At 42.6% G+C, this 27583-nt stretch overlaps 1 protein-coding gene across 2 annotated transcripts in view; it reads left to right on the top strand.

Annotated features, from left to right (window-relative positions):
- Positions 1-27583, top strand: part of CCDC88C (coiled-coil domain containing 88C) — a 124646-nt gene that overhangs the window by 32095 nt on the left and 64968 nt on the right. For both annotated transcript variants that reach the window (XM_074956122.1, XM_074956123.1), the window contains exon 4: positions 18499-18568. In XM_074956122.1, coding sequence (XP_074812223.1) covers positions 18499-18568 — 70 coding nt within the window. The remainder of the gene's footprint in view (positions 1-18498; positions 18569-27583) is intronic.

Here is a 27583-nt window from a genome sequence, read left to right as displayed (position 1 = left end):
GCGAGAACATGGGAGGCACTGTTATCCCCTCAGCCTTCTGAGGCTTGATTCTTTCCTTGCCCCTGAAGCATTCTTTCTGGGGATTTAACATTTAGTCCCTTTCATATCCTCCCTCCCTCCTTCGGCTTCTAGCTGGCTGGGAGGTCAGCCCCATCGCAGTAGCACTCCTGTTGTTTCATGATCTGGCCAAGAGAGAGTACAGATCATTTGATATACATCTTCTTGTGTTTCTTCCTTAGTTCCAAGTCTGACTGTGTTACTTTCACAGTAATCCTGATCTCCAGCAGCACAGGTAAAGGGCGTGGTGGGAGAAACACATGGCTGCTTTCAGACATTGTCTTAAAGCATTGTAGTTGTCTTGCCAACCGCCAGCACCTTTGCAAATGTTAACAATCTAGGAAATAGAAAAGGAGTACTTGTGGCACCTTAGAGACTAACAAATTTATTTGAGCATAAGCTTTCGTGAGCTACAGCTCACTTCATCAGATGCTGTAGCTCACGAAAGCTTATGCTCAAATAAATTTGTTAGTCTCTAAGGTGCCACAAGTACTCCTTCTCTTTTTGCGAATACAGACTAACACGGCTGCTACCCTAAACCTGTCAATCTAGGAAATGTCATTCTGAGTGTCCCTCTCTCCCAGCCCCCAGCTGTTAAATCCAAAGAAACCATGATCAAGAAGTATAACTGAGAAATTAAATTAGTAATGCAGGGAGCTTTCGGTAGGACATGTGTGGTAACTCCCCAGCTCTCCCTTTTCCTCACTTGTAGCAAGCATAATATTTTGCGGGGGAGGGATAGCTCAGTGGTTAGAGCATTGGCCTGCTACACGCAGGATTGTGAGTTCAATCCTTGAGGGGGCCATTTAGGGACCAGGGGCAAAAATTGGGGATTGGTCCTGCTTTGAGCAGGGGGTTGGACTAGATGACCTCCTGAGGTGCCTTCCAAACCTGATATTCTATGATTCCTTCTGGCTGACTGTCTTCTTAGTCCATAACAGCCTATGGGCTACCTTTGAGGAAAATGCCGTATTTCCAATCCCACGCATTCAAAAATCATAAGCCAGACCCCCCCAGATCATGAGATTTTAAATAATAATGTATGCACAGTTCTTTTTATTTGCCTTCTAGTTTTTGAACCTGTAGAGCAGTGGTGGGCAACCTGCGGCCCATCAGGGTAATCTGATTGCGGGCCGTGAGACATTTTGGTGACGTTAACCGTCTGCAGGCACAGCCCCCCGCAGCTCCCAGTGGCTGTGGCTTGCCATTCCCGGCCAATGGGAGCTGCTGGGGGCCATGCCTGCGGACAGTCAATGTCACCAAAATGTCTCACGGCCCACAATCAGATTACCCTGATGGGCCGCAGTTTGCCCACCACTGCTGTAGAGGGTCACATTTTTCCAAGTTTTTCTCTTCAACCACGAGAGGTAGAAACCTTTATTTATTTATTTTTCAAATAAAAGTAGAGATTTGTCACATAATTACCTGACTCCAGGAGCTGGGGCTTTACCAAATATCACAAGACTCCAGATTACAATGGTGAGAGTTGGCAATACTGAAAATGTAATGCTTGGAAGCCTTAACACTGGCATAGCAGAGGTATTAGATACTTAATCTTTTGTGAATGTTAATAAATTACCTAGTGACACAGCTTACCTTTGTCTCTGTGACAGATGGTGGAAGAAGGGAACTCCTAGAATGCAGCTGCACCCTCTAAATTTTTCTTGGGGTTTCATGGTTATTCCCAGGATATTATAAGTATTAACTGTGTCAGGACTACAGCAGGTATTAGAGAAGGCAAGTCAAAAAGAGGAGAGGAAATCCCTTTAAAAATGTATGCAAATTATTTAATGGCTTTCCATCTTAGATGCACAAGGATGACACTTAAATAATAACTCTAGCTAAATCGTGCGCTAGTGCTGCTTTAAAAGAAAATCCTTAACTCGGGGACTCCAGGGAGAGCCTGGTGGGAGGGAGCAGAGAAGGGGAGGTTAAAGCTCTGCTGAGTTAATTAATGTTAACAGTTGCTAGTTATTTGTAAGATCCACAGTAGATTACACAGATTGTATTAAGCAGGCTAATCAGTAGTTTCAGATCTTTAAAGGGACACTGCTAAAGTTGGCAAGTCTGAAACACAGTGTTCCTTAAAACTGTATAGACACTCTGTGTGTACATGTACACACACGGGTGGGTTACAGTCAATAAATCAGCCTTTCCTAACAGCTGCACACAGAGACATCTTGGTTGTGCATTATTTTATAATCTAAGTGTAAGCAAAAAATTGGGGCAGCTGATGAAATCATATTTCCTGATGACTGTATTTGTGTTTAAAAAAAAAATTCTGCAATTTTTACAGCAGCAGTAGTACCTTTCTCTATTTAAAATAGGAGATAATATTACAGTTCCACAATCACCCGGGGTGGCAAACTGTTTAATTTTTAATGGCATAATTTCTGGGATGTGTGTGAAATCGAATATGCAAAGCTCACATGATGACATTCAGGTGCACACACATGCATGTTGCAAACTGCAGGGAATAATTGCTAACACATGGGGCTGAGTTGAAAGATTATGTAACTCTATTAAAGCCAGTGCAGTACCTCCTGTTCACATCAAGTCAGAATTTGACTTCAGCTTTCAGTATCTGCACAGACTTGTTATTACTATTGCAATACAAAATTTCTAACCCTTGCAAAAGCTACTAGTCTGGTATCAGGTTATACTCAGACAGTACATCAGAACTGTAAGCAGCTAATGATTTAGCTTCTTGCCTTTCCCTGTAGTAAACCAGGTGGAGATGTCTTGAGACTTTCCCTGCTTAACTAGATGCAAGTTGGCTCCAGGATGCATGGACAGGATGTGGTGCCATTAACAATGAGGCAAAGGGCACCATTTCCATTGGGAAGTATTAGCTTTGTCACCACTGCATAAACAAAGCTTCTGGAGTATGTCCCTGCTCATTGCACATTTTTCTGGACCAGTTCCTGCATTCTTCATGTACTGCACCTCTTAAGGAGCTTAAAGGGTTAAAGTAATGCAAGGCTGTGTCCTTCCTCTGCTCTCCAACAACCCTCTGTCTTCCATTTGGACTTTGATGTAGTCACAGAACAAGTCAGTCTGTTCCATTAAGAGAGCCGTTGTTTTTTCTGACCAATAAAAGCAGCTTCCCTTTTCTGTCTTGCTCTCAATTTTTTTAAGCTTGGCTATTTTTGTTATTCTTAATGTACATCATATAATAAGCTAAGGCAGCGAATGAAAGAGGAGATGGTAAAAGCAGAGATGTCCATGCAGGGGCGGAAGCTGAGGCATTTCTCTGGTGCCCCTGGTTTTCTTCTGACTCTGCTTGCATTTAGTAGCTGCTGGGGGCTATTCACTGTGGAAACGCTTCTCTTTTTGTCATGGTAACTTCAAGCTGACAGTTAACAAAGTGAACAGATGTCAGTGAAAGGTCTCCTTGGAATGGAAGGGGGGAGGCTTCTCTTTCAAGTGCCTTGATGGCAGCAAGTTGCAAAAAAACAGAGATTTTGTTCTGCTGGTGATATGATACAATCGTCTCTGGGCCACACATGACTCTGTGCTTTGAAGAAACAAATCTGTGGCAGCAATCTACTTGATTAGTAGCTGAGTGTCAGTTGCAGATGCCTGTCTTCATCTTCACATGGCATTGCTCTGCTGTGAAGAACTCCTCCCTCCTCCAAAGGATGCATAGTGGCCAAGCCATCAGAAAATATTAGTAAACAAAGGCCATGTCTACACTGGGAGCCCTTTACCGTAATGGCTGTATCAGTATGCTGTATCAGCAGTGCTGTGCAGATGCAATTTATACTGGAAAAACTGCACTTTTCCCAGCTCGCTTATTCCAGCCCTCCTTAAGCGAAACAAGCTATAACAGTAAAGTGCAAAACTGAATCTACACTAGGGGCTTCTGCCAGCGCTGCTCTGTCAGTCAGGGATCACAACTCATCACACCCTACATATTTCAGAGTAGCGGCCGTGTTTGTCTGTATCTGCAAAAAGAAAAGGAGTACTAGTGACACCTTAGAGACTAACCAATTTATTTGACCATAAGCTTTCGTGAGCTACAGCTCACTTCATCGTATGCATCCGATGAAGTGAGCTGTAGCTCACGAAAGCTTATGCTCAAATAAATTTGTTAGTCTCTAAGGTGCCACAAGTCCTCCTGTTCTTTTTGCACATCCCACATAGTTATCCTGGCAGAAATCTGTAGTGTAGATGTGGCCTAAAGGGAAAAATCCAAAAGGCGCAGTGGCGTGAGGGGGATGTTTTGAGGGTGTGGAACCTTTTTCAGAAGTTTAGCTCCCTTTTGTGCCGCCCTCTTTTTTTAGGGCTACTAAGCAGTTTCTGTCACTTGATCGAGTATTAAAATTGCAGCATGACCTGGAGCTCAGACTGGCATTGGCGTAAGAAGTTCTAGGATCTTTTCTCAGCTCTGTCGCAGGCTTCCTGTGTAACCTTAGGCAAATAACTTACTGCTTTTGTGCTTCATCTTCTCCATCAGTACAAAGCCCTTGGAATTCTGTGCAAATTACCAGCCTGTGACAATCCACTCCCCTACTAGCTTTTGCCAAGGTGAGGGACGGAGAGCACTGCTGTAGAGTTGTGCTTAGAAGAATCACATGATCTTTGCCTCAAGATTCCTTATTGGCCCCCAAGAAAAAAATTACTTGCACAGCACAGTTGTGGAATAGGATAGATCTTCTGGCTAATGACCTGCTGGTGGATGATTTTCAAGGTTTCCAAAAATGGATAAACTAGATAGGCACTGACTCTGGTAAGAGATCCTGGCAGCAATACTGTATGTAACTAATCCAAACTATAAAGGGGCACTCTAAATCAACAGGCCCCAAAATTAATCTACCTTTTAAAAACAAGACTCCATTTTGTCCGGTCATCATTCCCCTATTAAAACTTACCAACAGTCTTCCTGTGTTAGATAAAAGCCTAACAGAACCAAGTGGAATCTTTCCTTTCAATACCTATTTTAAAGATTTTATACCACTGACTTTCTGCAGGGAAGCCTGGAAGCAAACTACTCTCGCCCAACTTGATTATCATACACATTGTAAGGAGAGTGATCACTTTAGATAAGCTATTACCAGCAGGAAAGTGGGGTGTGGGAGGAGGTATTTTTTCATGCTTTGTGTGTATATAATAAGGTCTTCTACACTTTCCACAGTATGCATCCGATGAAGTGAGCTGTAGCTCACGAAAGCTTATGCTCAAATAAATTGGTTAGTCTCTAAGGTGCCACAAGTACTCCTAATCTCATGAGCTGTTTGGGTACCTTTTTTACACACAGCCATAGCAACTAGCAGTAAAAACCGGTTTCGCTGGCTCCCACCTCCAACTCACTCCATGCATATCCTGCCACCTAACTGCTCCCTTTGTCTTCTTCTGGCCCTCTTAGTTTCACACCTTCTTTCAGGTTGGCTCTCTGAGCTCAGATCAGCTTCTGAAATAACATGAACCAAGTTATCCTTCTTTCTTCCTTCCAGACTCTTTAAAACTTGTTTCTCCTACAAATCCTACACTGATCTCTGCACCTTCTCATGGCTACGCTGTTGTTCCATGTGTAGTATTGTCTGAGTAAGAAGATACGGTCTCTCCACTTGGACTCTGTCTCTCTGTGCATATGTGTAATGCTAGGTTTAGTTTGCAATCATATATTTATAAAATAGGCTGCATGAACACAAAAAGTTTTTTACTCTATTGCAAACTGATGCCAGTTTTAAGCTCTACATGTGTTTCAGAAATTAAGCATGGGTTTAAATTTATTTTTAACAGTTTCTATTTTTTTTCAGGGAGAGGAAAGTAAGATGGTCACCAATAGATTTTTATTTGTTTTTATAATTGTGATGGATAATATTGCTTTATTTGTAAGCATTTTTTCTGTTTTTATCAATTTAAATTTTAACAGTTATGGGGAAGGAAGGCAGACTAATGACAGCAGATGCTGAGATTCAGAAAGTTATAGCCCCGGCATCAGCTCTGCTACTGCCAGCATTACAACATGTTTTATACATATTAAGGTGGGAATCTAATAAACTCTTAAGCAGCATTTTTCTTTCTTTGCCTATCTGTAGATTTCAGTTATTATCAATAGCAATATGCTTTCATCAGTTTGTGTGTGTACAGTGCAGTCAACGTTTACCAACAATTACCCATAAAAATCTAATCCTTCCAAACCTACCAATATAGACCAGTTGCTCACTTATTTCTAGAGCCCTGCAAATCTACGGCTATCCATGGACCATATTTGCGGATCGTGGCTTGGATGCAGATACAAATTTTGTATCCATGCAGGGCTCTACTTATTTCTCTGGTACTCCTAGACCGCACTCACAACCCGTTTAATCCAGGAGCGTATGGTTTCACCACTGGCAGAATTTATTGCAGATCTCCAACTTACATTAACCATAGGTTGGATCACTGCATACCTTATTATTGATCTGAAGAACTCTGACCTATACTTTAGACATCACTTTGAAACCATTTACTTATCTGATTTATTCCAGTACATACATACATACAGTAACTGTCCTATGTCCATATATCTACCGCTGATTAGTTTGCAGATACCTGCTTATAATGTTTGCATTTCCCTAATGCCATCCAGCCAAAGATTGCAAAGCAATTTACAAACATTAATGAATTGTCTCATGACTCTTGTATGGTAAATGAGTGTTAGCCTGGGAAATTGAGGCAAGTAAATGATTCCTCTTTATAAAACTTTAACAATTTAGCAGCTCTATATCCAAGCAACCCTGAAGTCATTTTATGTACTTAAGACCACACTTCTTCACATTAAGAAATGCGTACTCCATGAGTAGCCCCATTGAAATCAGTAGGGCTACTTGCTGAATAAGATACTACTCATTCTGAGGAAGAGTGGCAGGCTATAGCCCCAAGTCTCTTTTGGGGCTTAACTGGCAGACTTTCAATCTGAACCTGACACAGAGAAGGATACACTGATTACCAGTTTTGCAATGACTGGTCTGTGTGCTCCTGGCTCAGTTTTGTACATTCCATTTGGAGTCATTCGTGAAGCCTGATTCATACAGCTACTCTGAACTTGAAAATGTCTGCTAAGATTTTCATTTCTTACTGAAACATTAGTCGTGACACACCAGTCATTTCTAAAATCCCCCAAGGACCACCACCTGATCCACTGCCTCCTCCCCAACATCCAGCTATGTTCCTGTTTTTTGTCTTTTCTTGCTTGCTCTCAGTTTAGCATTGCAGGAGTTTGAGCTTCTCTGAAAGCTGAAGTTGACATCTCAGTGTCTCTGTGGAGAAACTTGGAAATGGCTCCAGCCTGTGGCCGGCTTTGCTTTCTCCTGGTATTAGCCCTTGGATCAGCAGCTTGCATTACAATATTTTCTCCAGTGCATGTGGTTCTTTTCAAAGCACAGCAAGAATGAGCCACATGTATATTAAAATAAAGTAGCTGGGTCAGAGTTTGGTAAAGGAGCTGTTTGTGTGTGGAGCTGTGTTTTGAAGAGGGGCACTTTATATCTTTGGATATGGCTGTATTACTTTGTCTCATTTTCTTTGTTCTAATTCTTTCCTACCTGTCAGGTCTGTGTACTTCCCCACTCCTTAGTACAGTTTGTACAACATCCTCCTCTTCAGGCCTTACCTTACCTCTAAAAGGACAGGATGGATTCCTCTTTGAAACCCATGAATGATACTTAACTTTACACAGTAATAACTGGTGAGCAGCATGGGAAACTCCCTCTTCCCCACACTGTTCAGGGGCTGAACCTTCTGCTTCCACAGCAATCCCAGTCCTGGTGAGCATGAAACAAGATTCAAATCCAGATGTTTCATTTGCAGTGCAGAGCACTAACACTAGGCCATTAGACCAGCCCCACCGCTCAGTTGTAAGCTCTACATGTGTTGCAGAAATTAAGCATGGTTTAAATTTATTTGTAACAGTTTCTATTTATTTTTGGGGAGAGGAAAGTAAGTTGTCTCTTAGGCTGATCATGACATTTAAGATGCCATCTTACAAATTGATCACTTCATGTTACCAAATCCAGTGGAAGAATTTAACATCAAATGGTGTTCTATGCCAAGAGGTGTCTGTAGTAACAATGGCTGTGTATTTTGGCTTCTCTATGAACAGAGTTAGAAAACTGTCACCTATTTGAAAACTATAATACAAGCAGTTTTTGCAAGCACTTACCAGGGTGAATGGTTATTTGATGGGCAAGTAAAAAGTTATTTTTACATTTGTCATTAACACTCGTCTCATTAACAGGCAGCCTGATAGAATTTGTTGCTGGGCTGGTAAATGTTCATGGCAATTTTGCAAGGCTGCTGTAAGTAGGTAGCAAATTTCCACCTAAAAATTGAAATATACTTAATGATTCAGTGTTAGAATTTGATGTACAATGTCAAGGTATGCACGTGCACACACCCTGCTGAAATTGTGAATGGAAAAAAGATTTTTGTTTAAATAGGTATTTACTGCTGTTATTCAGAATTTTAAACCGCTTTAATTTTATTTCTTTTCAGCATGTGTTGGGTTAAATCATTATGGGCCCTTGAGACCACCACAGATTAACTGAATGTATGTTGAACAGATGGATTGCATTTTAGCTGGTTACAGCTGTAATTTTAAGTGACAGCCCTTTAACACAACACAGTTTGTTGTTCCCTGCTACTGCAGAAACCGCCCCTGGACAATCTGAAGGCGGAATTAAATAAAAGTCTAGAGTAATTTGTCTGGATACTGTTATAAGCATGTGAAGTCACTTGCACGGGCTTTGAAGGGATTTGAGGCTAAATCAATAAGTTTTTATTTTCAACGAGTGGTTAAATTAGTAAAATGTGCTGCTGGCTATAAAACCTGGAGGACACAGACCTCAACAATTGGATTTTCCCCTTCAGGGTCAAATCAATAGTGCCACTAGGACCCAACCGCAGTGTTGCATATCATATGGAAATAAGTGATTGACATTTCTGAGTCAGGGAGGTGAGGGAATAAAGTTTGTGTCATACTGAATTACTATGTAGAAGTAATCTTAAAATGTGCACCCTATATTTTGTGAATCCTTTTTTTACACCGTTAGGCATGGCAGTTTTTGTATTTTGTTTGATAAAATAGCTTTTTCTGTCCTTATTACTTTGTGATATGTAAATCGCAGGGAGACACTTTTTACGTGGAATGAATTCAAACTTTAAGGAATGGAACAAACATCTTAAAATGCAATACATTGTGCCATATTTTAATAATATTTCAGTAGCCACTTATATATGCCAAGAAGTGCATCTTAATCTTCTTGCAGTAGCTGGAAAAGTGCAGCTATTTCTATTAAGACACCCCCCCACACCCTCTTTCATACCCTCTTCAAGACCCACTTCTGCTGCTATTTCTGCAAGGCATCGTCCTGTCAGTGGTAGTTTCATTGTGTGCCAGCCGGGAATAGCCAATTTATTTATTTTAAAAATAGTAATAATAAATTTGGTACCTTCAGGAATAATCTAGTTATGCAGTATCTCTCTTTATAACCAGAGGATCTTATTTTCATTTTCCACCTCTTCTGTCCTCCACTCTTGCCAGGTATCTGGTTTTCAATCGGAACACATGGTTGAAAAGGGACCCTGGCGACTTCAGTCAGCACCACTGACCGGGCCATTAAAAGTCTGGTTGGTGCGGGGCGGGCAGGCTCCCCACCCGGCTCCCTGGAAGCAGCGACATGTCCCTTGGCTCCTAGTTAAGGGGGGCTCCGCAGGCTGCCCCCATCCCAAGTGCCAGCTCTGCAGCTCCCATTGGCTGAGAAATGCGGCCAATGGAAGCTGTGGGGGTGGTGCCTGCAGGCACGTGCAGCATGCAGAGCCCCCAGTCACCCATGTGCCTAGGAATCGAGGGACATTTCATGTCGTTACTTCCGGGAGGCACCTGAGTAAGGTAAGCGCCTCCTGTAGCCCAGACCCCCTCCCACGCCCCAACTTCCTCCCCTAGCCCTGAGCCCCCTCCCGCACCCAAACTCCATCCTAGAGCCCGCACCCCAACCCCCTGCCCTGAGCCCCCTCCCACACCTAAACTCCCTCCTGGAGCCCATCCCCTCCCCCACGCCCAAATCCCTTGCCCCAGCTAGGAATCCCCTCTCACACTCTGAACCCCTCGGCCCCAGCCCAGAGCCTGCTCTTGCACCCCAAACCCCTCATCCCCGGCCCCACCCCGGATCCCACAGTCCCAGCTGGAGCCATCACCCCTTCCTGCACCCCAACCCCCTGTCCTAGTCTGGGGCCCTCTCCCACACCCTGATCCCCTCATGTCTGGCCCTACCCCAGAGCCCCCTCCCACACTTGACCCCGTTGGCCCCAGCCTGGAGCCCCCTACTGCATCCCAAACCCTTCATCTCCAGCGCCACCCCAGAGTCTGCACCCCAAGCCAGAGCCCTCACCCCCTCCTGCATCCCAACTCCCTGTCCAAGCACAGGGAAAATGAGTGAGTGAGGGTCGGGGAGAGCGAGTGACAGAGGGAGGGGGGTGGAGTGAGCATGGGGTGGGGGCCTCGGAGAAGGGGCGGGACAAGGGTGTTCGGTTTTGTGCGATTAGAAAGTTGGCAACCCTACTGTCTTCCCTTGCCTCCTATTGTTTGTCACGTTTCCTTGTTGCAATTGGTCTGTAGATGATAAGCTAACCGGGGCAAAGGTTATTTTTTAATGTGTTAATACAGCATGAAGCATGTTAGGGCTCTGCTTCTGACTGGGACCTCTGTGCTCCCGTAATACAAATAACAATCATAACACTGATCATTAGTGATGGTATCTGACCAGTAATGGGCCACTGGATTGGTGGAAGATGGCTTTATGGAGGTTCTCTTTTTATAGTGCCAGTTGTCTATAGAATAACCCTCTCTATGCTGCCGAGACCCTATTAAACTTTTTAATAGAAAGTTGCTCATGCTCTCCTATGTTGGGTTTACTTTTCTCTCCTTTGGCTGCTACTGCAGTTATCTGGATCCCACATACGCATAGTATAGTTAAGATGAGATATGATTCCTTCACTTTGCCCTCCTGCTGAAATTCCGGCCTATGATTGTCAGGGCTGATTATTCTCAATGGTTGAAGTTACTGCTATTTTACTGGCTTTTAGTTTCCACTTGATGGGGATTTGGACTTGTGCTTTCTAAGTTACGCATTTTCAAAAATCGCCCCTGAAACACTTCTCATCCTATTGTCCATCAAATAATAAACAAAAATGTTGCAGAAGTAAGCAAAGTTCTTAATCAAGTAGTTTGTCATGTATATAATATGTTACCTCGGGAACAAGTACCTCGTTGTACAAGAACTGTGCTCAGGTATGTGCAAATTGTAAGTTGTATATGAAGAGATTTTTGATAGATCTGTTTGTATTTAATTGCACTGAAATTTCCCAGCAACAATTTGTTTTATCTTGTCTAACCTTTAAAGGGGCACTGTCACTTTGGTTTACAACATTGTATGTTTAATGTGTTTACTCATGTAACTAATAACGCCTGTGCTCATTAAAACTGAAATAATTTTTGAAATCCAATTTACTTGTCTGTTTGTAACTTTTATCCCAGCTGGGACACTGAACATCAAATTTCCTTACTGGTTTTTCTTTTTACAGTCTGCAAGCAACAGGTTACTACTTTAAAAATAACTGTTTTCACTGACATATAAAAAAAATTGAAAACATTTAGGTTTATCTTAGAGTTAATATAATTAGTTTTGAAGAAAAGCCTATTTTCTGTATATTCTCTAGCAAATTAGAAATTGCTCTGAATCAAAAATACCTTGAATCCAATCACCTCTTTGACTTGGGGCCTATCTCTCTAGTCAGTGCAATTTTCATCCCATTTGTACCCCTGGATTCTGTGATAGCCAGGTATAATGAATGAAGCTATCAGTTGCTATCATGATCCAGAGCTGCCAACACTTACTGTTGGGGGGGCTGATCTTCAACTGATATAAATTGTCAGATGTCTACTGACATCACTGAAGCTCTGACAATTTATACCAGCTGAGGAGCTGCCCCAGGGTGTAGTACTTACTACAGTGAGTAGTCCCACTCCAGGTGATGTTTCCAGGATCAGGCGCATAGTTTTATTTTTCTGGTACACGTATTAAGGTCATAGGTATAGGGGGATGGAACTTTGATCATAATGTATAATTAAGAACTCAAAGAAACTCATGACAAGCCTTAATATTTCTGTTAGCCCCATCCACTCTATGCGGCCTGAGTTTATGTTGAAATTTAAACTAGCTGCTCTGAGTCAGTAGCGTTGTCTTTCTGGTGAAGATAAAGCTGGTGATGCTATTTCTCGTGGTAATTGAGTAAGTAGGAAAGGGCCATTTGGCTTTCAGTCATCTGGGCAATTAGCATTTTCTAGTTAAATAGTATTCTTAAGTGGACTTATCTGGCTTGGGCATTGAATTACAGGGGCCAAGAGACTGCAACTTTTAGATAATTTATTTAGTGCCTACATGTTTTTTTAGGATTCAGGGGAAGGTTAATTTAAATCTACAGGAGAAGCTAATGGTGACTGTACATTAACACTGTACTGTGATGTAGAGAGAAGCTTCTGTGTAAATCATGTAGTAGCCTTGAAAATCATGTAAATGGACAGTACAGCTGGGCTGAGGAGGTAGTGTTTGGATCCTGATTAGGCCAGGGTTCTGGTTTGAGGCTGAATTAGGGCTGAGGTTCAGTTTGGGGTTTGAATTTACATGTCACCTAAACCTTTCAGGCTGTTCTGGTAAGATTTCAGCTGCCCCATAGCCTTAAAATGAGCCTCTTAAGGTTTTAGATCCTACTTGCAGCAGAAGTCTTCTTTCCCACCCCCGATCCAGAGGCACATCTTTGCGGTTCGGGGGTTGGCCCATCTCTGGTTGACTGGGCATTTTAAGTTCTGTTTCCCAGAACAGACAAGCAGAAAACCCGAAAGCCCAGCTTTGGAAGTGGTAAACAGAAAAACAGTCCTGTTCAGGACTTTATTTCAAGTTTACTTAAAAGACAAAAATGTATCCACAGTCTGATTGGTTCAGACACTCATCAGAGGGGTCTGCCATTATAAAGCAAAGGATTATACAAGCAAACAAAAGAAAGTTGTTTTTATTTCCCCAGGAGAGACTCATTGGCACAACCTGCATCCTTCCAGGTCTCTCTCAGCTGTGGAAAGGCCAGTTTTACGTACTTCCTAGCATGCTTTGCTTAGAGCTGGGGTCACAAAGTCATGGGCTTTGTTATAAACTTCAGAGCTGCTTCCCTGAAACCACTTGTTCCTCACTCTGGACTTACCATGGCTGCCACGAGAAACTACCTTTCCCAGCAACCTTGCTTTCCTAATACAGAGATGCCAGTTAGGAACCCGTCTGAATCAGCTTTCTCCCTCACTGCTGAGGGGACAGAAGTCTAGCCTACCTGCCAGCCCTAAGCTTCTGAAATAGAAAAGAATAATTTATTTGTGAACCAGGAAAAAGTTGTTTTTCCAAAATCATTTAAAAGGAAAAAAACAGAAACCATCCAGAGTTTTGTACTCAAGTTCTGAAAGTTCAGATGAAGAAATTCTTCAAGACAAAAAGGTTGGCTCTCCTCCTTGTACTATCACAGAAACTCCAAACTCTGAGCTTCTTGGAGCCATCGGCGCACAAGCTGTTAGAAACTCCAGACTGATGGAGCCGTTTCTTGCACGGCTGACGCACAGGTATTTTTAAGAGTCTGAGCTGGAATAGGGTTGTGTTGGCCCAAGAAAGTTCCCTTCTAAACTTCAGAGGATCTATCTAATCTTTTGCTGAATAAAATATTCATATATGACCATGCAGGCTAAGAATGGGAAGTGCTCTTACATCCCATCTGCCTACAAAGACAGACAAGCAAATGTCCTGAGAGTAATCCTGGGTTAGTAAAAAAGAAAACTAGAGGTTTCAGAAACTCCTCAGGAATAAATTAGAACGCTTATCAGCCAAAGAGAATGAAATAAAGGGGGATCTTATGACTCAGACTCCTAGTAATGCCATGTTACCAGCTCTAGCAAGTCTTAATACCGAGCTGCTGCAATCAAGGAACTGCAGGAGAATCTCAACTTTCGTTTTTTTAAAGTGAGTTTTTTGGTCCTAGTTGTTGCAGAGAAGAGCTTAAAATATGACATGAAAGCACGCTGAAGGCTCAGAAACCAGAAGGCAAATAACAAGAAGCCAACAAAATTTATTATTTTAGAAACATCTCATGATTCTTAAGCCACTCTTATGATTTGTGGGTGCTTTACCAATTAATAGGAATAGACCTGCAGTTTGGATCTGAAGCCAAACATCCTTAAAGTTTGGGGTGTTTCACTGTGGGTGGGATAGGGCTTGGTTTAAGTCAATTTCTGCTAGCTATGGGACAGCCTTGGTCTTTGAAGTTCAATATGGCACCTGCCAATACCATAAAAGGGTCCTAGATTTCAGAAAATTCATCCAGCCTTCTGATGACCTGATCTTGGGAGAGGCTGGTTTCCAGTATCACATCGTTCACTTTGAAAACTGAGTAATGAGCTGTTTGAAGAGGATCCCATACGTGGGGCTTCCTGTATCGAAATTGTTTTTTCATGGAAATTTCATTACGAAGAAACATGGAAAACCGTAATCTCTGTGAAATGATTTATGACTTGCAGTTAATGGCCACTTGGTTGGTTAACGGCCTCAGGTGTAAAGCTGACAGCATTACCACTAATTGTTCTAATAGCTTATAGTTAAGGGAGATTGGTACCATATGTTGTTGCTCTTACCTTTATTGTTTTAATCAAGGGTTAGTTGGCAGTTAAAATCATTAACTGGCTCTCTCCTAGGAGAAAGGAGGATTTATTATGTACCACCCCTCCCTGTTGCTCTGAAGAACACCAGTCTTTCTGGACAGTGTAGTTTCTTTATTCACTGTTCTTTTTAGTGACTCTCCTCTCACATTGGCTACCAATCCACGGTGTAATGTCTTGGGGGGAGGGGAAGTGGAGGAGACGTACAGTTTCTTTCGGACTTCTCTGTTTCAAAATCCATATCCAGCTCCAAGCATTTAACAAATATTACAACCTCCTTGTTGTCTTAGGCTTTGTCTACACTTGCGGTGGCGTGTACGTGTACATGTAGCTACATGCCGCACTGGAAAACTGCGTCCACACTGAGATGTCTAGATACATGTGGAAGTGAAGGGCTCTGATAGTGGGTAGGCAGTGGGACGTTACACTGCTAAAAACAGCAGTGTAGACGTAGGAGACACTGCTTGGGCTTGTAGGGAACTGTGTAGGGTATATACCCTAAAGTTCTAGCATGTCAGTAATCACCCAAGCAGTGCATCACCATCTACAGTGCTATGTATATCCATGCTGCGGCAATGTCTGTGCACTACACGCTGCCAGAAGTGTAGACATTGCCTAATACAAGTATTTACTACACCTTTAGAAATAAGTTGCACTGTATTTACTATTTGCTTATTGTCAACTAAGTTCCAGTTGTAGGGCCAAATTTCGTTTTCAAGTGCTATTGTTCATTGACTCTTGTTGTAATAATTGGAAGACAGTGGGCTTGTATCACTGAAAATAGAATTTGGCCCACAGAATCTTTTTATTACTGATGATTCACGAGCTGTAAAGAAGACAGCTCCGTTGTTGGAGCCCAGGTTGAATTTGAAGGGCTTTCATTTGGGGGCGGGGGAGTCTTACTTATAGTTGATTTGCAAATCACTGGGACAGTAAACATTCCAGCTCATTTTAGAGTCACATGTGAGTGTGCTCAAAGCTCAAAATTGCTCCATATTTTATAAATCCTGATGTCTTCAAAACCCTCGGCTAATAGAAATGTTTGTGATTTTTACAATTCCAGTAGAAAACAACTGCCTTTAAACAAACATTTTCCTTCATTGTATGCAACTCAAATAATGCAGCATTAAGGATCTGAAAGTAAAACTGGCTGGCTGGATTTTCATTATCCAAGCTGAGAGGAAATGCCAAAACTAAACAAATAAAAGAAATATTGATGCACACGCAGTTATTTTAAGAATTCTGTGATCTTGTTAGAGGGAGGCAGTGTGGCCTAATGAATAGAGTATTGGACTGGGACTCTGGTTCTATTCCCAGCTCTGCAATTGGCCAGTTGTGTGACTCGGGTAAGTCAGTTCACTTCTGTGCCTCAGTTTCCCCATCTGTAAAAGGTGGATAATGATACCAGCCTCCTCAGATCTACTGATGAATAGCTCCATATAAGAGCCTTACTATTTACTATAAGAGTATTACTATTATTAATAACCTAAGATGATGCTAATAGCACAGGTAAAGATAATTGTTCTTTAGCTTAAAACCAGGTCAGAGAGAAATAGGTACAATCTCTTGCATCAGATGGAATCTTTTAATCTGAATTAGGAAATCATGGTTTGATGTGATGTTCATAGTTTGGGCCCATTTCTTATGTTAGTAACACCTAAACAAAGATTCTTGCATGCCACCTCCCAGAGAATAAAATCACACAACTAAAAGGGAAGCTAGTCATTGAAATACTGGATGGTGTAATCAAATAATAATTTGCAGAAGGAGTGTGTGGAATGTTAACTACATAAAGTTTAGCCCCAGTTCCTTTTGTCTCTGTTGGTTAAATAGCAAGAGATCTGATGATTAGACAAAGACAACAAGAATTCTTTACGCATTCCTGCCTCAGGGCCGCTCCATGCGCTGGATGATTGAAAACAAAATTTTCGTTTGCCAAGGAACTCAGTAATAAGAGACAAGTTCATTAACAGAATTGTCAGAATTTGCATCTGCCCAAGAAGACAATGCATTGTGGAACTGATTAGCAGAGTATCATATTCCGGCCATGTGCTGTGAAATCCAATTTGTTTTGCACCTGTTGGCAACAAGTGGAAACGAATTTTTGTGTAGCATGTCTTGAAAATGTGTACTGTACAACATTTGGATAATGACTCAGCAAACAGTCAGTCCAAGTCACAAACCTTGATGCAATGTAGTGTTTGGTTAAATTCTTGTTTCCTAACATCACCAAAGGTATCAGCTGTGGTATTAACAAATTTCTTCTTTATGCAAGCTAACTATTGCTTTAAGCATGTGTTATTTATTTAAATTGAGAGCAGAGAAAAGATGAAACATATTGCACCCAAAATGGTTTTAAAAATACCTTCCAGTTTCCCTAGACACTGCTAGATCAGTGAATGATTATCTTACCCATTCAGATTCAGTTTTCCTTTTGTGATGGTTCTCAAAGTGCAGAAATAACAATCCAATAGTTTAAGGGGGAGTGTGTTTGGATGAATTGGTGACTTTTTCTATAAGTGTGTGTGTGTATATATATATATAGAGAGAGAGAGAGAGTGCTTATTTATAGTCTTTGGTATGGCTCTGATTCCCATAATATCTGAGACACTAATGAATTTGTCTTCTCAGCATCCTGTGAGGTAGGTTGGGAAATGGAGACAGGCAGGTTAAGGCACTTGCCAAAGGTTAGGGGGAGATGAGTAGAGAATCTGGATCTCCTGAGTCCCAGTCCAGTGCATGAACCAAAAGACCATCTTTTTATTCGGGGGAGGGGAAAGAGAGAGAGAAATAATGGTGTTGTCCCAATCGAGTGCTAATTACCTTCATGCTAAGTTGCAAAATATTCCTGGATCACATGGTTCGGCAGTTTTTCCCATAAATGTCATCTCTGTGGTGTACTTGTCATGCACCTTTGACCACTGCACCTGCCCTCTGGCTACCAGTCCATCTCCTCATGACCCATTCTGGTACTCCAAGACCCTGCTCAGCTTAAAACAGCTGACAGTTTTTGAAAAATGGAACCTGCCAAAGTAACGTGACTTCCTGTTCTCCATCTATTGTGGGGATTTCCCCACACACCCCCAAATTAAAATTACACTTGCCCAAGACCCATGATGGGAAAAATTAGTATTTAGGCAGGTGTCAGCTCTCCTATACCTAAAGAATCACAACTTTTCAGTCCAATTTCTCACAGCAGTCGAGATCACTTTAATAGCTTTCTTTCCTCCTCCCCTCTCCCCAAGCCATCTTTAAAATGTCCAGACCCATGAGATAATTTGATCAATTATTTGAATTAACCAGCCATACCAGAATGGCTTACATGGCTTTGGTCAATATGCTGCAGCTGTAAATCCAGAAAAATGGCAGCAACTATGGATTGAGCACTAAATGAACAAAGGTCTTGTCAGGAGGAAAGGTGTGATGGATGGCTGTGCCCAGGCATCACTTTGCATTCATTTTTATTCGTATCGTGAGACCCTTAAGTCCTACATTAACCATCATTGAAAGAGACCATTGGTGTATCTCAGTTGTGGAGTCTGTAGCCATCTTCAAAGAGTGATTTATGTCTCATGTGAGACTTCACCTTGTGACCTCCTTAACTGCCAGCATGCTGAAGCCTTGCAAATCAGTAGAGCTGTGTATTTTGTGTGATTTAATTGATTTGGATTCTTGACTGACTCTTGTTTACAATTCTCCATTTCATTTAGGAGGTCCTCCAGCAGCTGATCGTAATGCATTTACCAAATGTTTTAATGATTGGCAAAGATCCTCTTTCCGGTGAGTAGTTCGGGTAGTTTTTTCCTTCGAGTTGTACCCGACATTGTTAGTTCCATAACATTTTTTTCTTTTGATACTGTACATGCAGTTTCCCAAACTAGGACTAGTCTGGGGGATGGGGAGAAGAGAGAAAAAGCTGGTTCTTTCTATCTCAGGTACTTATGTGGCCCCTATTACCATAGTATATGAGTGCCTCACAATGTTTTGTGTGTGTATTTATCCAGACATTACCCTGTGAGATCAAGAAGGATTATTATTTCTATTTCATAGATGGGAACTGAGGTACAGAGAGACTAAGTGACTTGCCCAAGATCACACAGGAAGTCTGTGGCAGAACACAGAATTGGCCCTGTCTCTTGAGTCCTATACTAGCACGCTAGCCACTGGCTCATCCTTCTTCTTGTGGAAGATTGGCTCTGTATCCACTCCCCATGTGCTCCCATAGCTGGGGAAGAGCAGCGAGGGTTTTCTTGGAAGAGACCTTCCTTGGGTCTCTGCTCCAGTGCAGCCCGTGTATAGGCTGACATGGGAATGTCTCTTGTCCTGCTGTGTTCCTGTCCTCTGCTCCTGCAGCACTCAGCTCAGTCATGAGAGCACACATGGGCAAGGCCCCACAGAGCCAGCTGTGGATGCTTGCACCAAGAGCAGTGCTGTCTGAGTAGCCATTTGCTAAGTGGTGTGATGAAGGGACTGCCACCAAGAAAGTGGGGGAAGAGGCAAAAATACACAAGAAAACATGGAGAAAGGGAGAAAATGAAGAGGAGGAGGAGAGGGGAGCCAGGAAAGGAGAGAATAGATGGGGGTGGAGGAACGAGACAACGGATGGTTAGCAATCATGCCAGGCGTTTTGTTAAGGGACACCAGGGCGGGCACCCTGCCCTGCCACTCCATCGCACGGAGAATGCCACCAAAAATAAGTTGGGAACCACTGAGCTAATGTTTGACTTTCCAAGTTCATTGCTGGGGTTTAGCCAGAATAATGAAAATGATCTCTCCCAGCGTGCACGTCTCTAAAATTATGGGTTTGTTGTTAGGTTTTGACTTTATGCCAAATGCCCATTTCCTTCCCTCCTTGCAAAAGCCAGGGAAGAAATACCAGTTTTACCATAGAAGGAAAATTGCATAGCCAGCGTTGACTGGGAACGACGTGGTGTAACAAACATCTCACCAGAATAATAAGCCTCAGCATGAGGTTTCCTTTTGCTGTGCTTAGCAGCAGCAGTGGGGTGTTTTGTTTTATTTTTAGTCAGAAAATAAATCTACCCTCCAGTCCATGGACCACTACAGTTTGTACTCCTGGCACCTTTGCATTTGCAATTGCCACTTGCACAGCATGCCCACAAAAAGGAGTGTAAGGGGAGAGGGATAGCTCAGTGGTTTGAGCATTGGCCTGCTAAACCCAGGGTTGTGAGTTCAATCCTTGAGGGGGCGATTTAGGGATCTGGGTCAAAAATTGGGGATTGGTCCTGCTTTGAGCAGAGGGTTGGACTAGGTGACCTCCTGAGGTCCCTTCCAACCCTGATATTCTATGATTCTAAGGTCTGCAAGCCCCTGCCGCCGCCCCCGCCCTTACAGGCTACCTGAATGGCCAGTCCCAATACAATGGGGAGAACAGACATGGGAGTGTTCTGTGTGCACAGAGAACAAGTGAGGGCAGAGCCTTGACTCCACCCATCCAATGCACCTGGGAGCAGAGATGCCCAGGAGCAAAGGGGGACTTAATCTGCTGTTGGCCAAGAGTAGGCTTGGATTACTTCTTCCTTTCTTTCAAAGGTGAGCTGTGCGTCAGAGGGTCGTTCTTGGTCTGTCCGTGGGGCAGCTCAGCTACACAGCACCCCTCGCCCAGGGCAGATTGTGAAGTTGCTGTCTCCCTTTAATATATGGCCAGTGTAGTCTGTGTTACATACTACAAAAAACCCCCTTGAGTACTTCTGTTTTCTGGGCCACTGTTCTTCTGGAAGTGTAGATGTAGCTGTGTTGCTTTCTACTTTCAGAGGTCACCAGTCCTCATCCTTCTCCCCCTATCTAGTAATATCCCTCCCAGAGCAAGTTTGAGATCCATCTTAGGAAAAGGCTGGCTGGCTTGTCTTCCTGTGAAGCTGGAAGCTGGCTTGTCTACCTATGTGAGCAGCAGTTGACAAAAAACTGCCACAGTAGATTTTCAAATCCCTTCACAGCGGAAGCTGCATTCAAAACATCCTAGAATGTGAACCTGATGGATATCTGCATTTAGATACCACTTGATATTAAACAGTCCTGCCGCTTGTGTTTGGTCAGGAGATCATTGCTGTGGGAGTCCGGTTGGTGTAGAACTCTCTTCCCCCACCTGAAATCAATCTCAGTCCTTCTTTTCCCACTTTTAACAAGCAGCTGAAATCTTTTTTGTAGAAAAGTCTTGCTTTAGAATGGCCACTGTTGGCCCATATTCATTACCTTCCAAACTTCTTCTGTTACAACCACTCACTTGTTTAATCCCTTTGAGGTTTTTTAGAAGGTGGATTTCAATTAATTTGTTACGGCAAGTAGGGGGACTCTATAAGTATTATTGCTAATATTCTACAGGAGTGTACACTGTGGTAGAGGCTTGGTAATGCAAAAGTGGAACAGCTTGAAGGCTGAAAGCGATGGGATTGGGAAAATTTGAAGTTATTATTTAATATTTATATTATCATAGCACCTAGGAGCCCTAGTCACCGACCAGGACTCCACCGTGGTAGGTGCTGTACAAAAACAGAACAAAAACACTGACCTTTAAATATAAGACAAGAGATAACAAATGGATTCAAGACAGGTAGTCAAGGGGAGTACAAGGAAACAATGGTTTCGGCACACTGGTGGCTTAGCTGTTTTTAAGTTTTTTTGTAGTATTCACAGCAAAGGAATGTTTTCAAGAGGAAGCTGAAGGTGGATAATGAGGTAGTTTTGCAGATGTTTACAGGGAACTTTTCTCAACCATGAGCGGTAGCTTGGGAGAAAGCATGAAGGTGCTTGTTTGAAAATTTAACGAGTGGGTGATGTAGGCTCATATCATGGGCCAGTTGGAAGCGGCAGTCAACACCTTAGTAGTGAATGAGAGATGATAGGTAGGGTGGGGCTAGGCCTTTGACAGTGGAGACATTTTATGTTTGTTTGATACAATAAAGAGGGAGCCAGTGAAGGGATGCAAGAGACGCATAGTATGGTCAAAGCAACATGGTACAAGAATGATCTTTGCAGCAGCATTCTGAATGGATATGAGTGAGGCAAGATTGCATTTGCCAAGGCCAGAGAGTAGGCTGTTGCAGTAATCAAGATGTAAGATGATGAGGGACAAGCGCTTCAGTGGTGTGGAATGATAGGAAAGGCTGTATCTTAGAGATGTCATGCAGAAAGATTTAGACATAGCCTAGAGAGAGCTCTGATTCAAGGATGGAGGAAAATGAAATGAGGAGAGAATCGACTACCATATCGGTGGAAGAAATGGGGGAGAGAGAGGGGCAAGGAAGAGAGGGCTGAGAGCAGATAAGAAATCAACCACACTGCTGCACTGGAAATCATAGAAGTGACAGGACAGTGTGACAGGTAATAGTTGGAAAGGGGGAACTCCGCAAGAGAGAGATTAGAGAGAGCGAGAGCAAAGCTTGGTGGAGAGTGGAAGAGTTGAACCAGGCCCACGTGCGATGAAGCGGTGAGGACGAGGAAACATGGAGCTAAGGGGTCAGAGGAGACCCCAACGTGGAAGAACAAGTCATTGAGGATCAGTGTGGGAAACCGTCAGGAGAGGAAGAGAGAGACAGGTTGAAATCAGAGACGAAGGCTGATGTTTGGGGGAGTTGAGTGGATGGTAAACAACAGCAACATGGACGGGGAGAGGAGAGAAGAGTCAGCCGCAGTGCTGTTCAAAAGAGGAGATAGAGTGGGAAGGGGGAGAAGGGAGGAGTTGGAAGTGACAGGAATGGAAGAGGAGAAGCCCAACACCCCCAGCAGGGCCTGATCCAGGGCAGGGAGTGTGAAAGAAGGAGAGGCCTCCGTAAGAGAGTACAGCTGCTAAGGCCATGTCAGAGGAAGGAATCCTGGTCTCTGTAAGAACCAAGAGCTGGAGGGAGCGAGATATGAAGAGGTCATGTATGGATGTGATTATTTTTAGAGATGGAATGGGGATTCCAGAGACAGCAAGAGAAGGGGATGGGTGTGAGGTTAAGAATGATGGCATAAGAGGATGGGGATGGGTGTGGGAGATGGAGAGGATGGAGATGGAGGGGGGGACATTTTCTGGGGCAAATGTCACCAGAGGTGAGGAGGATGAGGCAGAAGAGGGTGTAGATATGAGATCTGGATTTGTACTGATGGGAGCAGGGGGAAACCAGGAGTTAACTAACATGGGTAAAGGGTCTTTATGCTTTCCTGGAAAAGGGAGAGGTTGAGACAGCCATATTAGTAGGGGAAATAAATCAGATCTCATATTTAGATTCCTGGAATTTTGCTTAATTTAAAATAAGTAAATAAATAAAGGGATGATTTGTTTTGCTCAAACTGTGAAAGGTTTCTGAGTCCCTTCTGCTTTCATAGTCATTGATCCAAAGCCAGAAGGTACAGTCACTCTTGTATTGAGCCCAACTTGTGTTTGCCTAAAACATATCTTCCAGAATTGCCTGTTTGACAATTCAAATTTTGAATTTTCCTTTGCCTTTGTTAAGATGTTGACCAGAGTGGCGTTATATATGTTAAAATGGGGATCTTGGAAGTAAGCAAGGATACTTATATCCCTTAAATACTTATCCACCTATATATGTGAGTGTTTCAGGCCACTGGGACAGCTATATTGTTCTTAGAAGTACCGTCCCACCTCCTAGAGTTAACACTTCCAACAGTGGCATTGCAGTTTTCAGTGGGACAGTGCTTATGCAATGGCACATGTCCACTGGGTTAAGAAGATGTAACCCTTCCCCATGCCCTCTGAATATTTTTTCCAGTCCTTGGTAATTTCATCTGGTTCAATTCAGATGAAGATGAGAATAAATATTTCAAAAAAAGCCTGTGAGCTGAATTGTTTGACTTAATAGTTAGTTGCTGAAAAGTAAGGAACTTAAAAAAAAATCTGTGAGTGCGTAGTGGTGGAAAACTTCTGAGACACATTAGACAGTGCTGCTGAGAGATACAGGATTGGTTCTCTCTCTACTGCTTTGTACAATATACAGTTGTTAGAGCATTCCATTCACATGTTGCTGTCTTCTTCCCTTTGGAATATTTCCCCCCGCCAGTGTAATTCTCAGTGTACTATCTCATCAATTCATTATAACTCCACATATCCCATGGTGCCAATGGGGGAGCTGTAATGAACATAATACACCATAGTTGTCTTTCGTAATTTCCTCTTTTCAGCAAGTCTTACCTCCCCCCCCCCCCGCCCCCCAACACACACACACAGTGAATCAGTAATGTATGATGATCCTGAACTTCTGTAACTGACTTCGTTTCTTTTTCTCAGTTGCCCGGCAACCTTCACTTAGACCCAAACACACACAGTACTGATACTTCAGAAACTGATGGAAATGAACATTTTGAAACATGCACTTTTTTTTTTTTAACTGAGCCTTTCAGGGTTTTTAGCTTCACTTCCTCCAAAAGATTTTAAAAAGTGACTTAATTTACTAACCCTACAGCTCATTTCCGTCCTCTGGAAACACTTTGCAGGTTCAGTACATTTTTCAAATTAAAGGCCGTTAAGTCCTTGCACGGGAGCGAGCCAAAAGTTCCTGCTAATAAATGTCTGTAGAAAATGTTTTTCATTATAATCATAAAAGATTTAATCTCCCACTGGTATATTTTTTTCATGCCTGGTTTCCTTCCTTATTTTGTTCCATAACTGTCCAGGGAGACAAAGACTTGTAAAATATGTTGTACAGTTTTCCCCTGTTAATAACAAAGCTCTGTCTCTAAAATGTTAACTGTAGAGTTCAGGCTTATATAATTTGGGACTCTGTTCTGACTGGAAGAAATGAATGCCGGTGTGTTTTCCCAGTTTTCACCTGCTCCACAGTCTGCTGGATGTTAGCCCCCACCACACGAACACATTACAGCTTTCTGTTTTCTGCTGAGGAAATTTAATACAGAGTACGAATGTGAATAAATAAAATGTATCAACTCAGAATCTACCATTTCTTCTGCACTCTCTCTTTCTCATTTCTCTCTCCAGCTTCCTCTCCTCCTCCATTCATTTATCTCTCTTATTTTCTCTTTACCTTTATCCTCCTTTTTGTTGTTGTCTCCTAATCTCCTTCCCCGCCTCCCCCGCACCAGTCCCGCCATCTGTTTCTCACCCTCCCTCTCCTGAGAGACATTGGGGGTGTTCTGGGCCCACAGCACAGAGAGAGGCTCCCAGAGTACAGGATCTTTTCCTAAAAGCCCAAAGGCCCTTTCCCACTGTTGAGAGCAGATGGCCTTTCTGCAAATCCTCAGGTCACTGGCTGCCTCACTGGCTCAGAGACCTAGCATAGGAACAGCTGCCCTGGAATTTTCAGCAAGGTGGAAAATGCTGTTGTGTTGAATTTAGAACCCTTCTCTTTGGTTGCTGGTTCAAGTCCACTCCAGGTCCGCTCTTGGTTGTCCCACGCAATATGAGTGGGTACATCTCAGTTCAGTTCCTAGTAGACATTATCCACATCACAACGTGGCACTCTTCTTGGCAATCTCAGCAGAGATCCCAAGGGCTGGATTGAGCTGGGCACTATCTTCTCAACAAAAATAGGACAGCACTGAAACACTTTGAGGCAGCCTAGGGACGCTTGCCTATGACTGCTCATGCTGTGCGTTTCCTATGGATGTAGGACTTCAGTCTCCAGTTTTATCAGCATGGTGCCTTGTGGCTTCACCACCTCATTATGTTAATGCAAATCAATCCTTTAAAAAGCACTGCAGGAGTGTGTGCTGTGGAGGAAGCATTATTAAATTGGGGATGGAGAATAGTTGTTTTTATTCAGTGTATATTGTATCTTAAATGTACATGATACTGTATATAAGTCCCCGGTCTGTCACTGTGTTGTTTTAATCCCAAGTGTACATAGTACTGTACTGTTTTAGTTCCAGCCAGTGACTTGCTCTGTAACCTGATACAAGCCACTTAACTTTTCTGTGCCTCAGTTTCCCCATTGGTGAAATGGGAGTGGCTCAAAGAATTGAACTAAATGTGGTTCTTTAAACTTTAATACATTATCTTTAAAACATTTGTGCAGCCTACAGAGTAAAACTATTAATATACCTCATGACCTTCAGAGTGCTTCTAATGGGCCGTAGAAACCAGCTTTCGTTAGAAGTGCATTACACATCCTCAGGCATTAAAAATATTAATCAAAAAACTCTGCTTTGGAACACTTCCGACAGCAAAGGGTTCTGTAAACACTAGCCATTGTCTTCCTTTTGATTTCTCATTCCTTCCCCTAAATTCTGGCTTTGCCTTCACTACAAAAAAAAAAAGAAAAGAAAGAAAAGAAAAAAGAAAAGAAAAAAAGCAGGTGTTAACTGCGAGATAATTAAAGTGCTTTAGCTATTCTGCTGTGAAATCCGACTGCAGACAAGGCACTTTTAGTTTTTACCACGAGGGAAACGAAGCAAGGTCTAGCACTGACCTCACCTAGCTACTCCACAGCAAAAACAAAAAGTGCCTTGCCGCCCTAGGATCTTACAGTGGGATTTCTATTCTGCTTTAGTTAGCCCACTGTCAAACAAACAAATTGTTTTACAGTGAAGACTTAGCCAGACTGGATTAAGTAACATCTACACCTTTTGGGTTAATTGGTTATACACTTACTAGCTAAAATCAATCACATTATTTTTGGAAAACTTTGTTTCATTGAGGGCAATTACAGGTACCATCACAATTATCCGAGTTAGTTATTCGCCTGGGTTGCCATACCAGTAGGCATAGTGATAAATGTTAAACACAGATTTTTGATGAAGTATTGTACATGAGCTAATATTGTAAGCTGTAGTAAGTCTTGCAGGTAGTTAAGTATGTATTCGATGTTACTCTATAGTGATTAGAGTGCAATGATCATCATTATAATCTCGATATTTATCACTTATTGTAGTCGTACCACTAACTAACAGTATTCCTGGCATTCCCCAATCCTATCTTTACAACAGTGCAGTAGACAAAGTATTTGAATGGTGCCCTCTTTTCCTAGGAATATAGTGATAACTTCCTAATGCAGATAAGCACTTAATCACACTCCTTTGACATACTTGAGAGTGTTTTGAATGTAGATATGGCAGCTATGGCTGATTATTCTCATTGGTCGCGCCTGATTAATAGTGGAAGCAAGACTGTGTCGAGTGTCTTCCACTTACATCATGCACAAGCGGGCAGAGAGCTGAACATAGTTCTTAGTGATCACGGAATAAGGCATGATTCACACCTGGTTTATCTAGGCATCACGTTGGATAGAACTCTCACATATCGTGACCATCGTACAGAGTCAGCAACTAAGGTCAAAACGCACAACAACCTCCTCGGAAAAGTAGCCAGAATGACATAAGGTGCCAACTCCCAAATGTTACACACTTCAGCCTGGGCACTGTGTTATTCAGTGGCAGAGTACTGCACTCCAGTATGAGCTCGCTCGTCTCACACAAGGATGATCGACATACAACTTCATTCTAACATGCGTATTATTTCAGGCACACTTAAATCTACTCTTCTACCATGATTACTGGTTCTTTGCAATATTGCTCCACCAAGTGTTCGCAGAGAGGAAAGCTTGGCAAAGCTCATAATGAAATTGTGTGATATGCCACATCTTAGTCTCGAAGGTGCCACAAGTACTCCTTTTCTTTTTGCAGATACGGACTAACACGGCTGCTACTCTGAAACCTGCCACATCTACTGTTAATTAAAGATTTGTTTAGTCCACCACATGGTCATCTGCCCTCCTGGCCCTTGTTGCGGATAAGTTTACCCGCTGAGGGATTTACAGTAGAGGATGTAGGGCAAGCTTCATGGTTTGCAGAGAAAGTGACAAATAATTATCTTGTCTTGGA

The sequence above is a fragment of the Natator depressus genome, chromosome 6 (assembly GCF_965152275.1).
Source record: "Natator depressus isolate rNatDep1 chromosome 6, rNatDep2.hap1, whole genome shotgun sequence".
Taxonomy (NCBI): Eukaryota; Metazoa; Chordata; order Testudines; family Cheloniidae; genus Natator; species Natator depressus.
The sequence above is the reverse complement of the archived record's forward strand: the minus strand, read 5'-3'. Positions and strand labels throughout refer to the sequence as shown.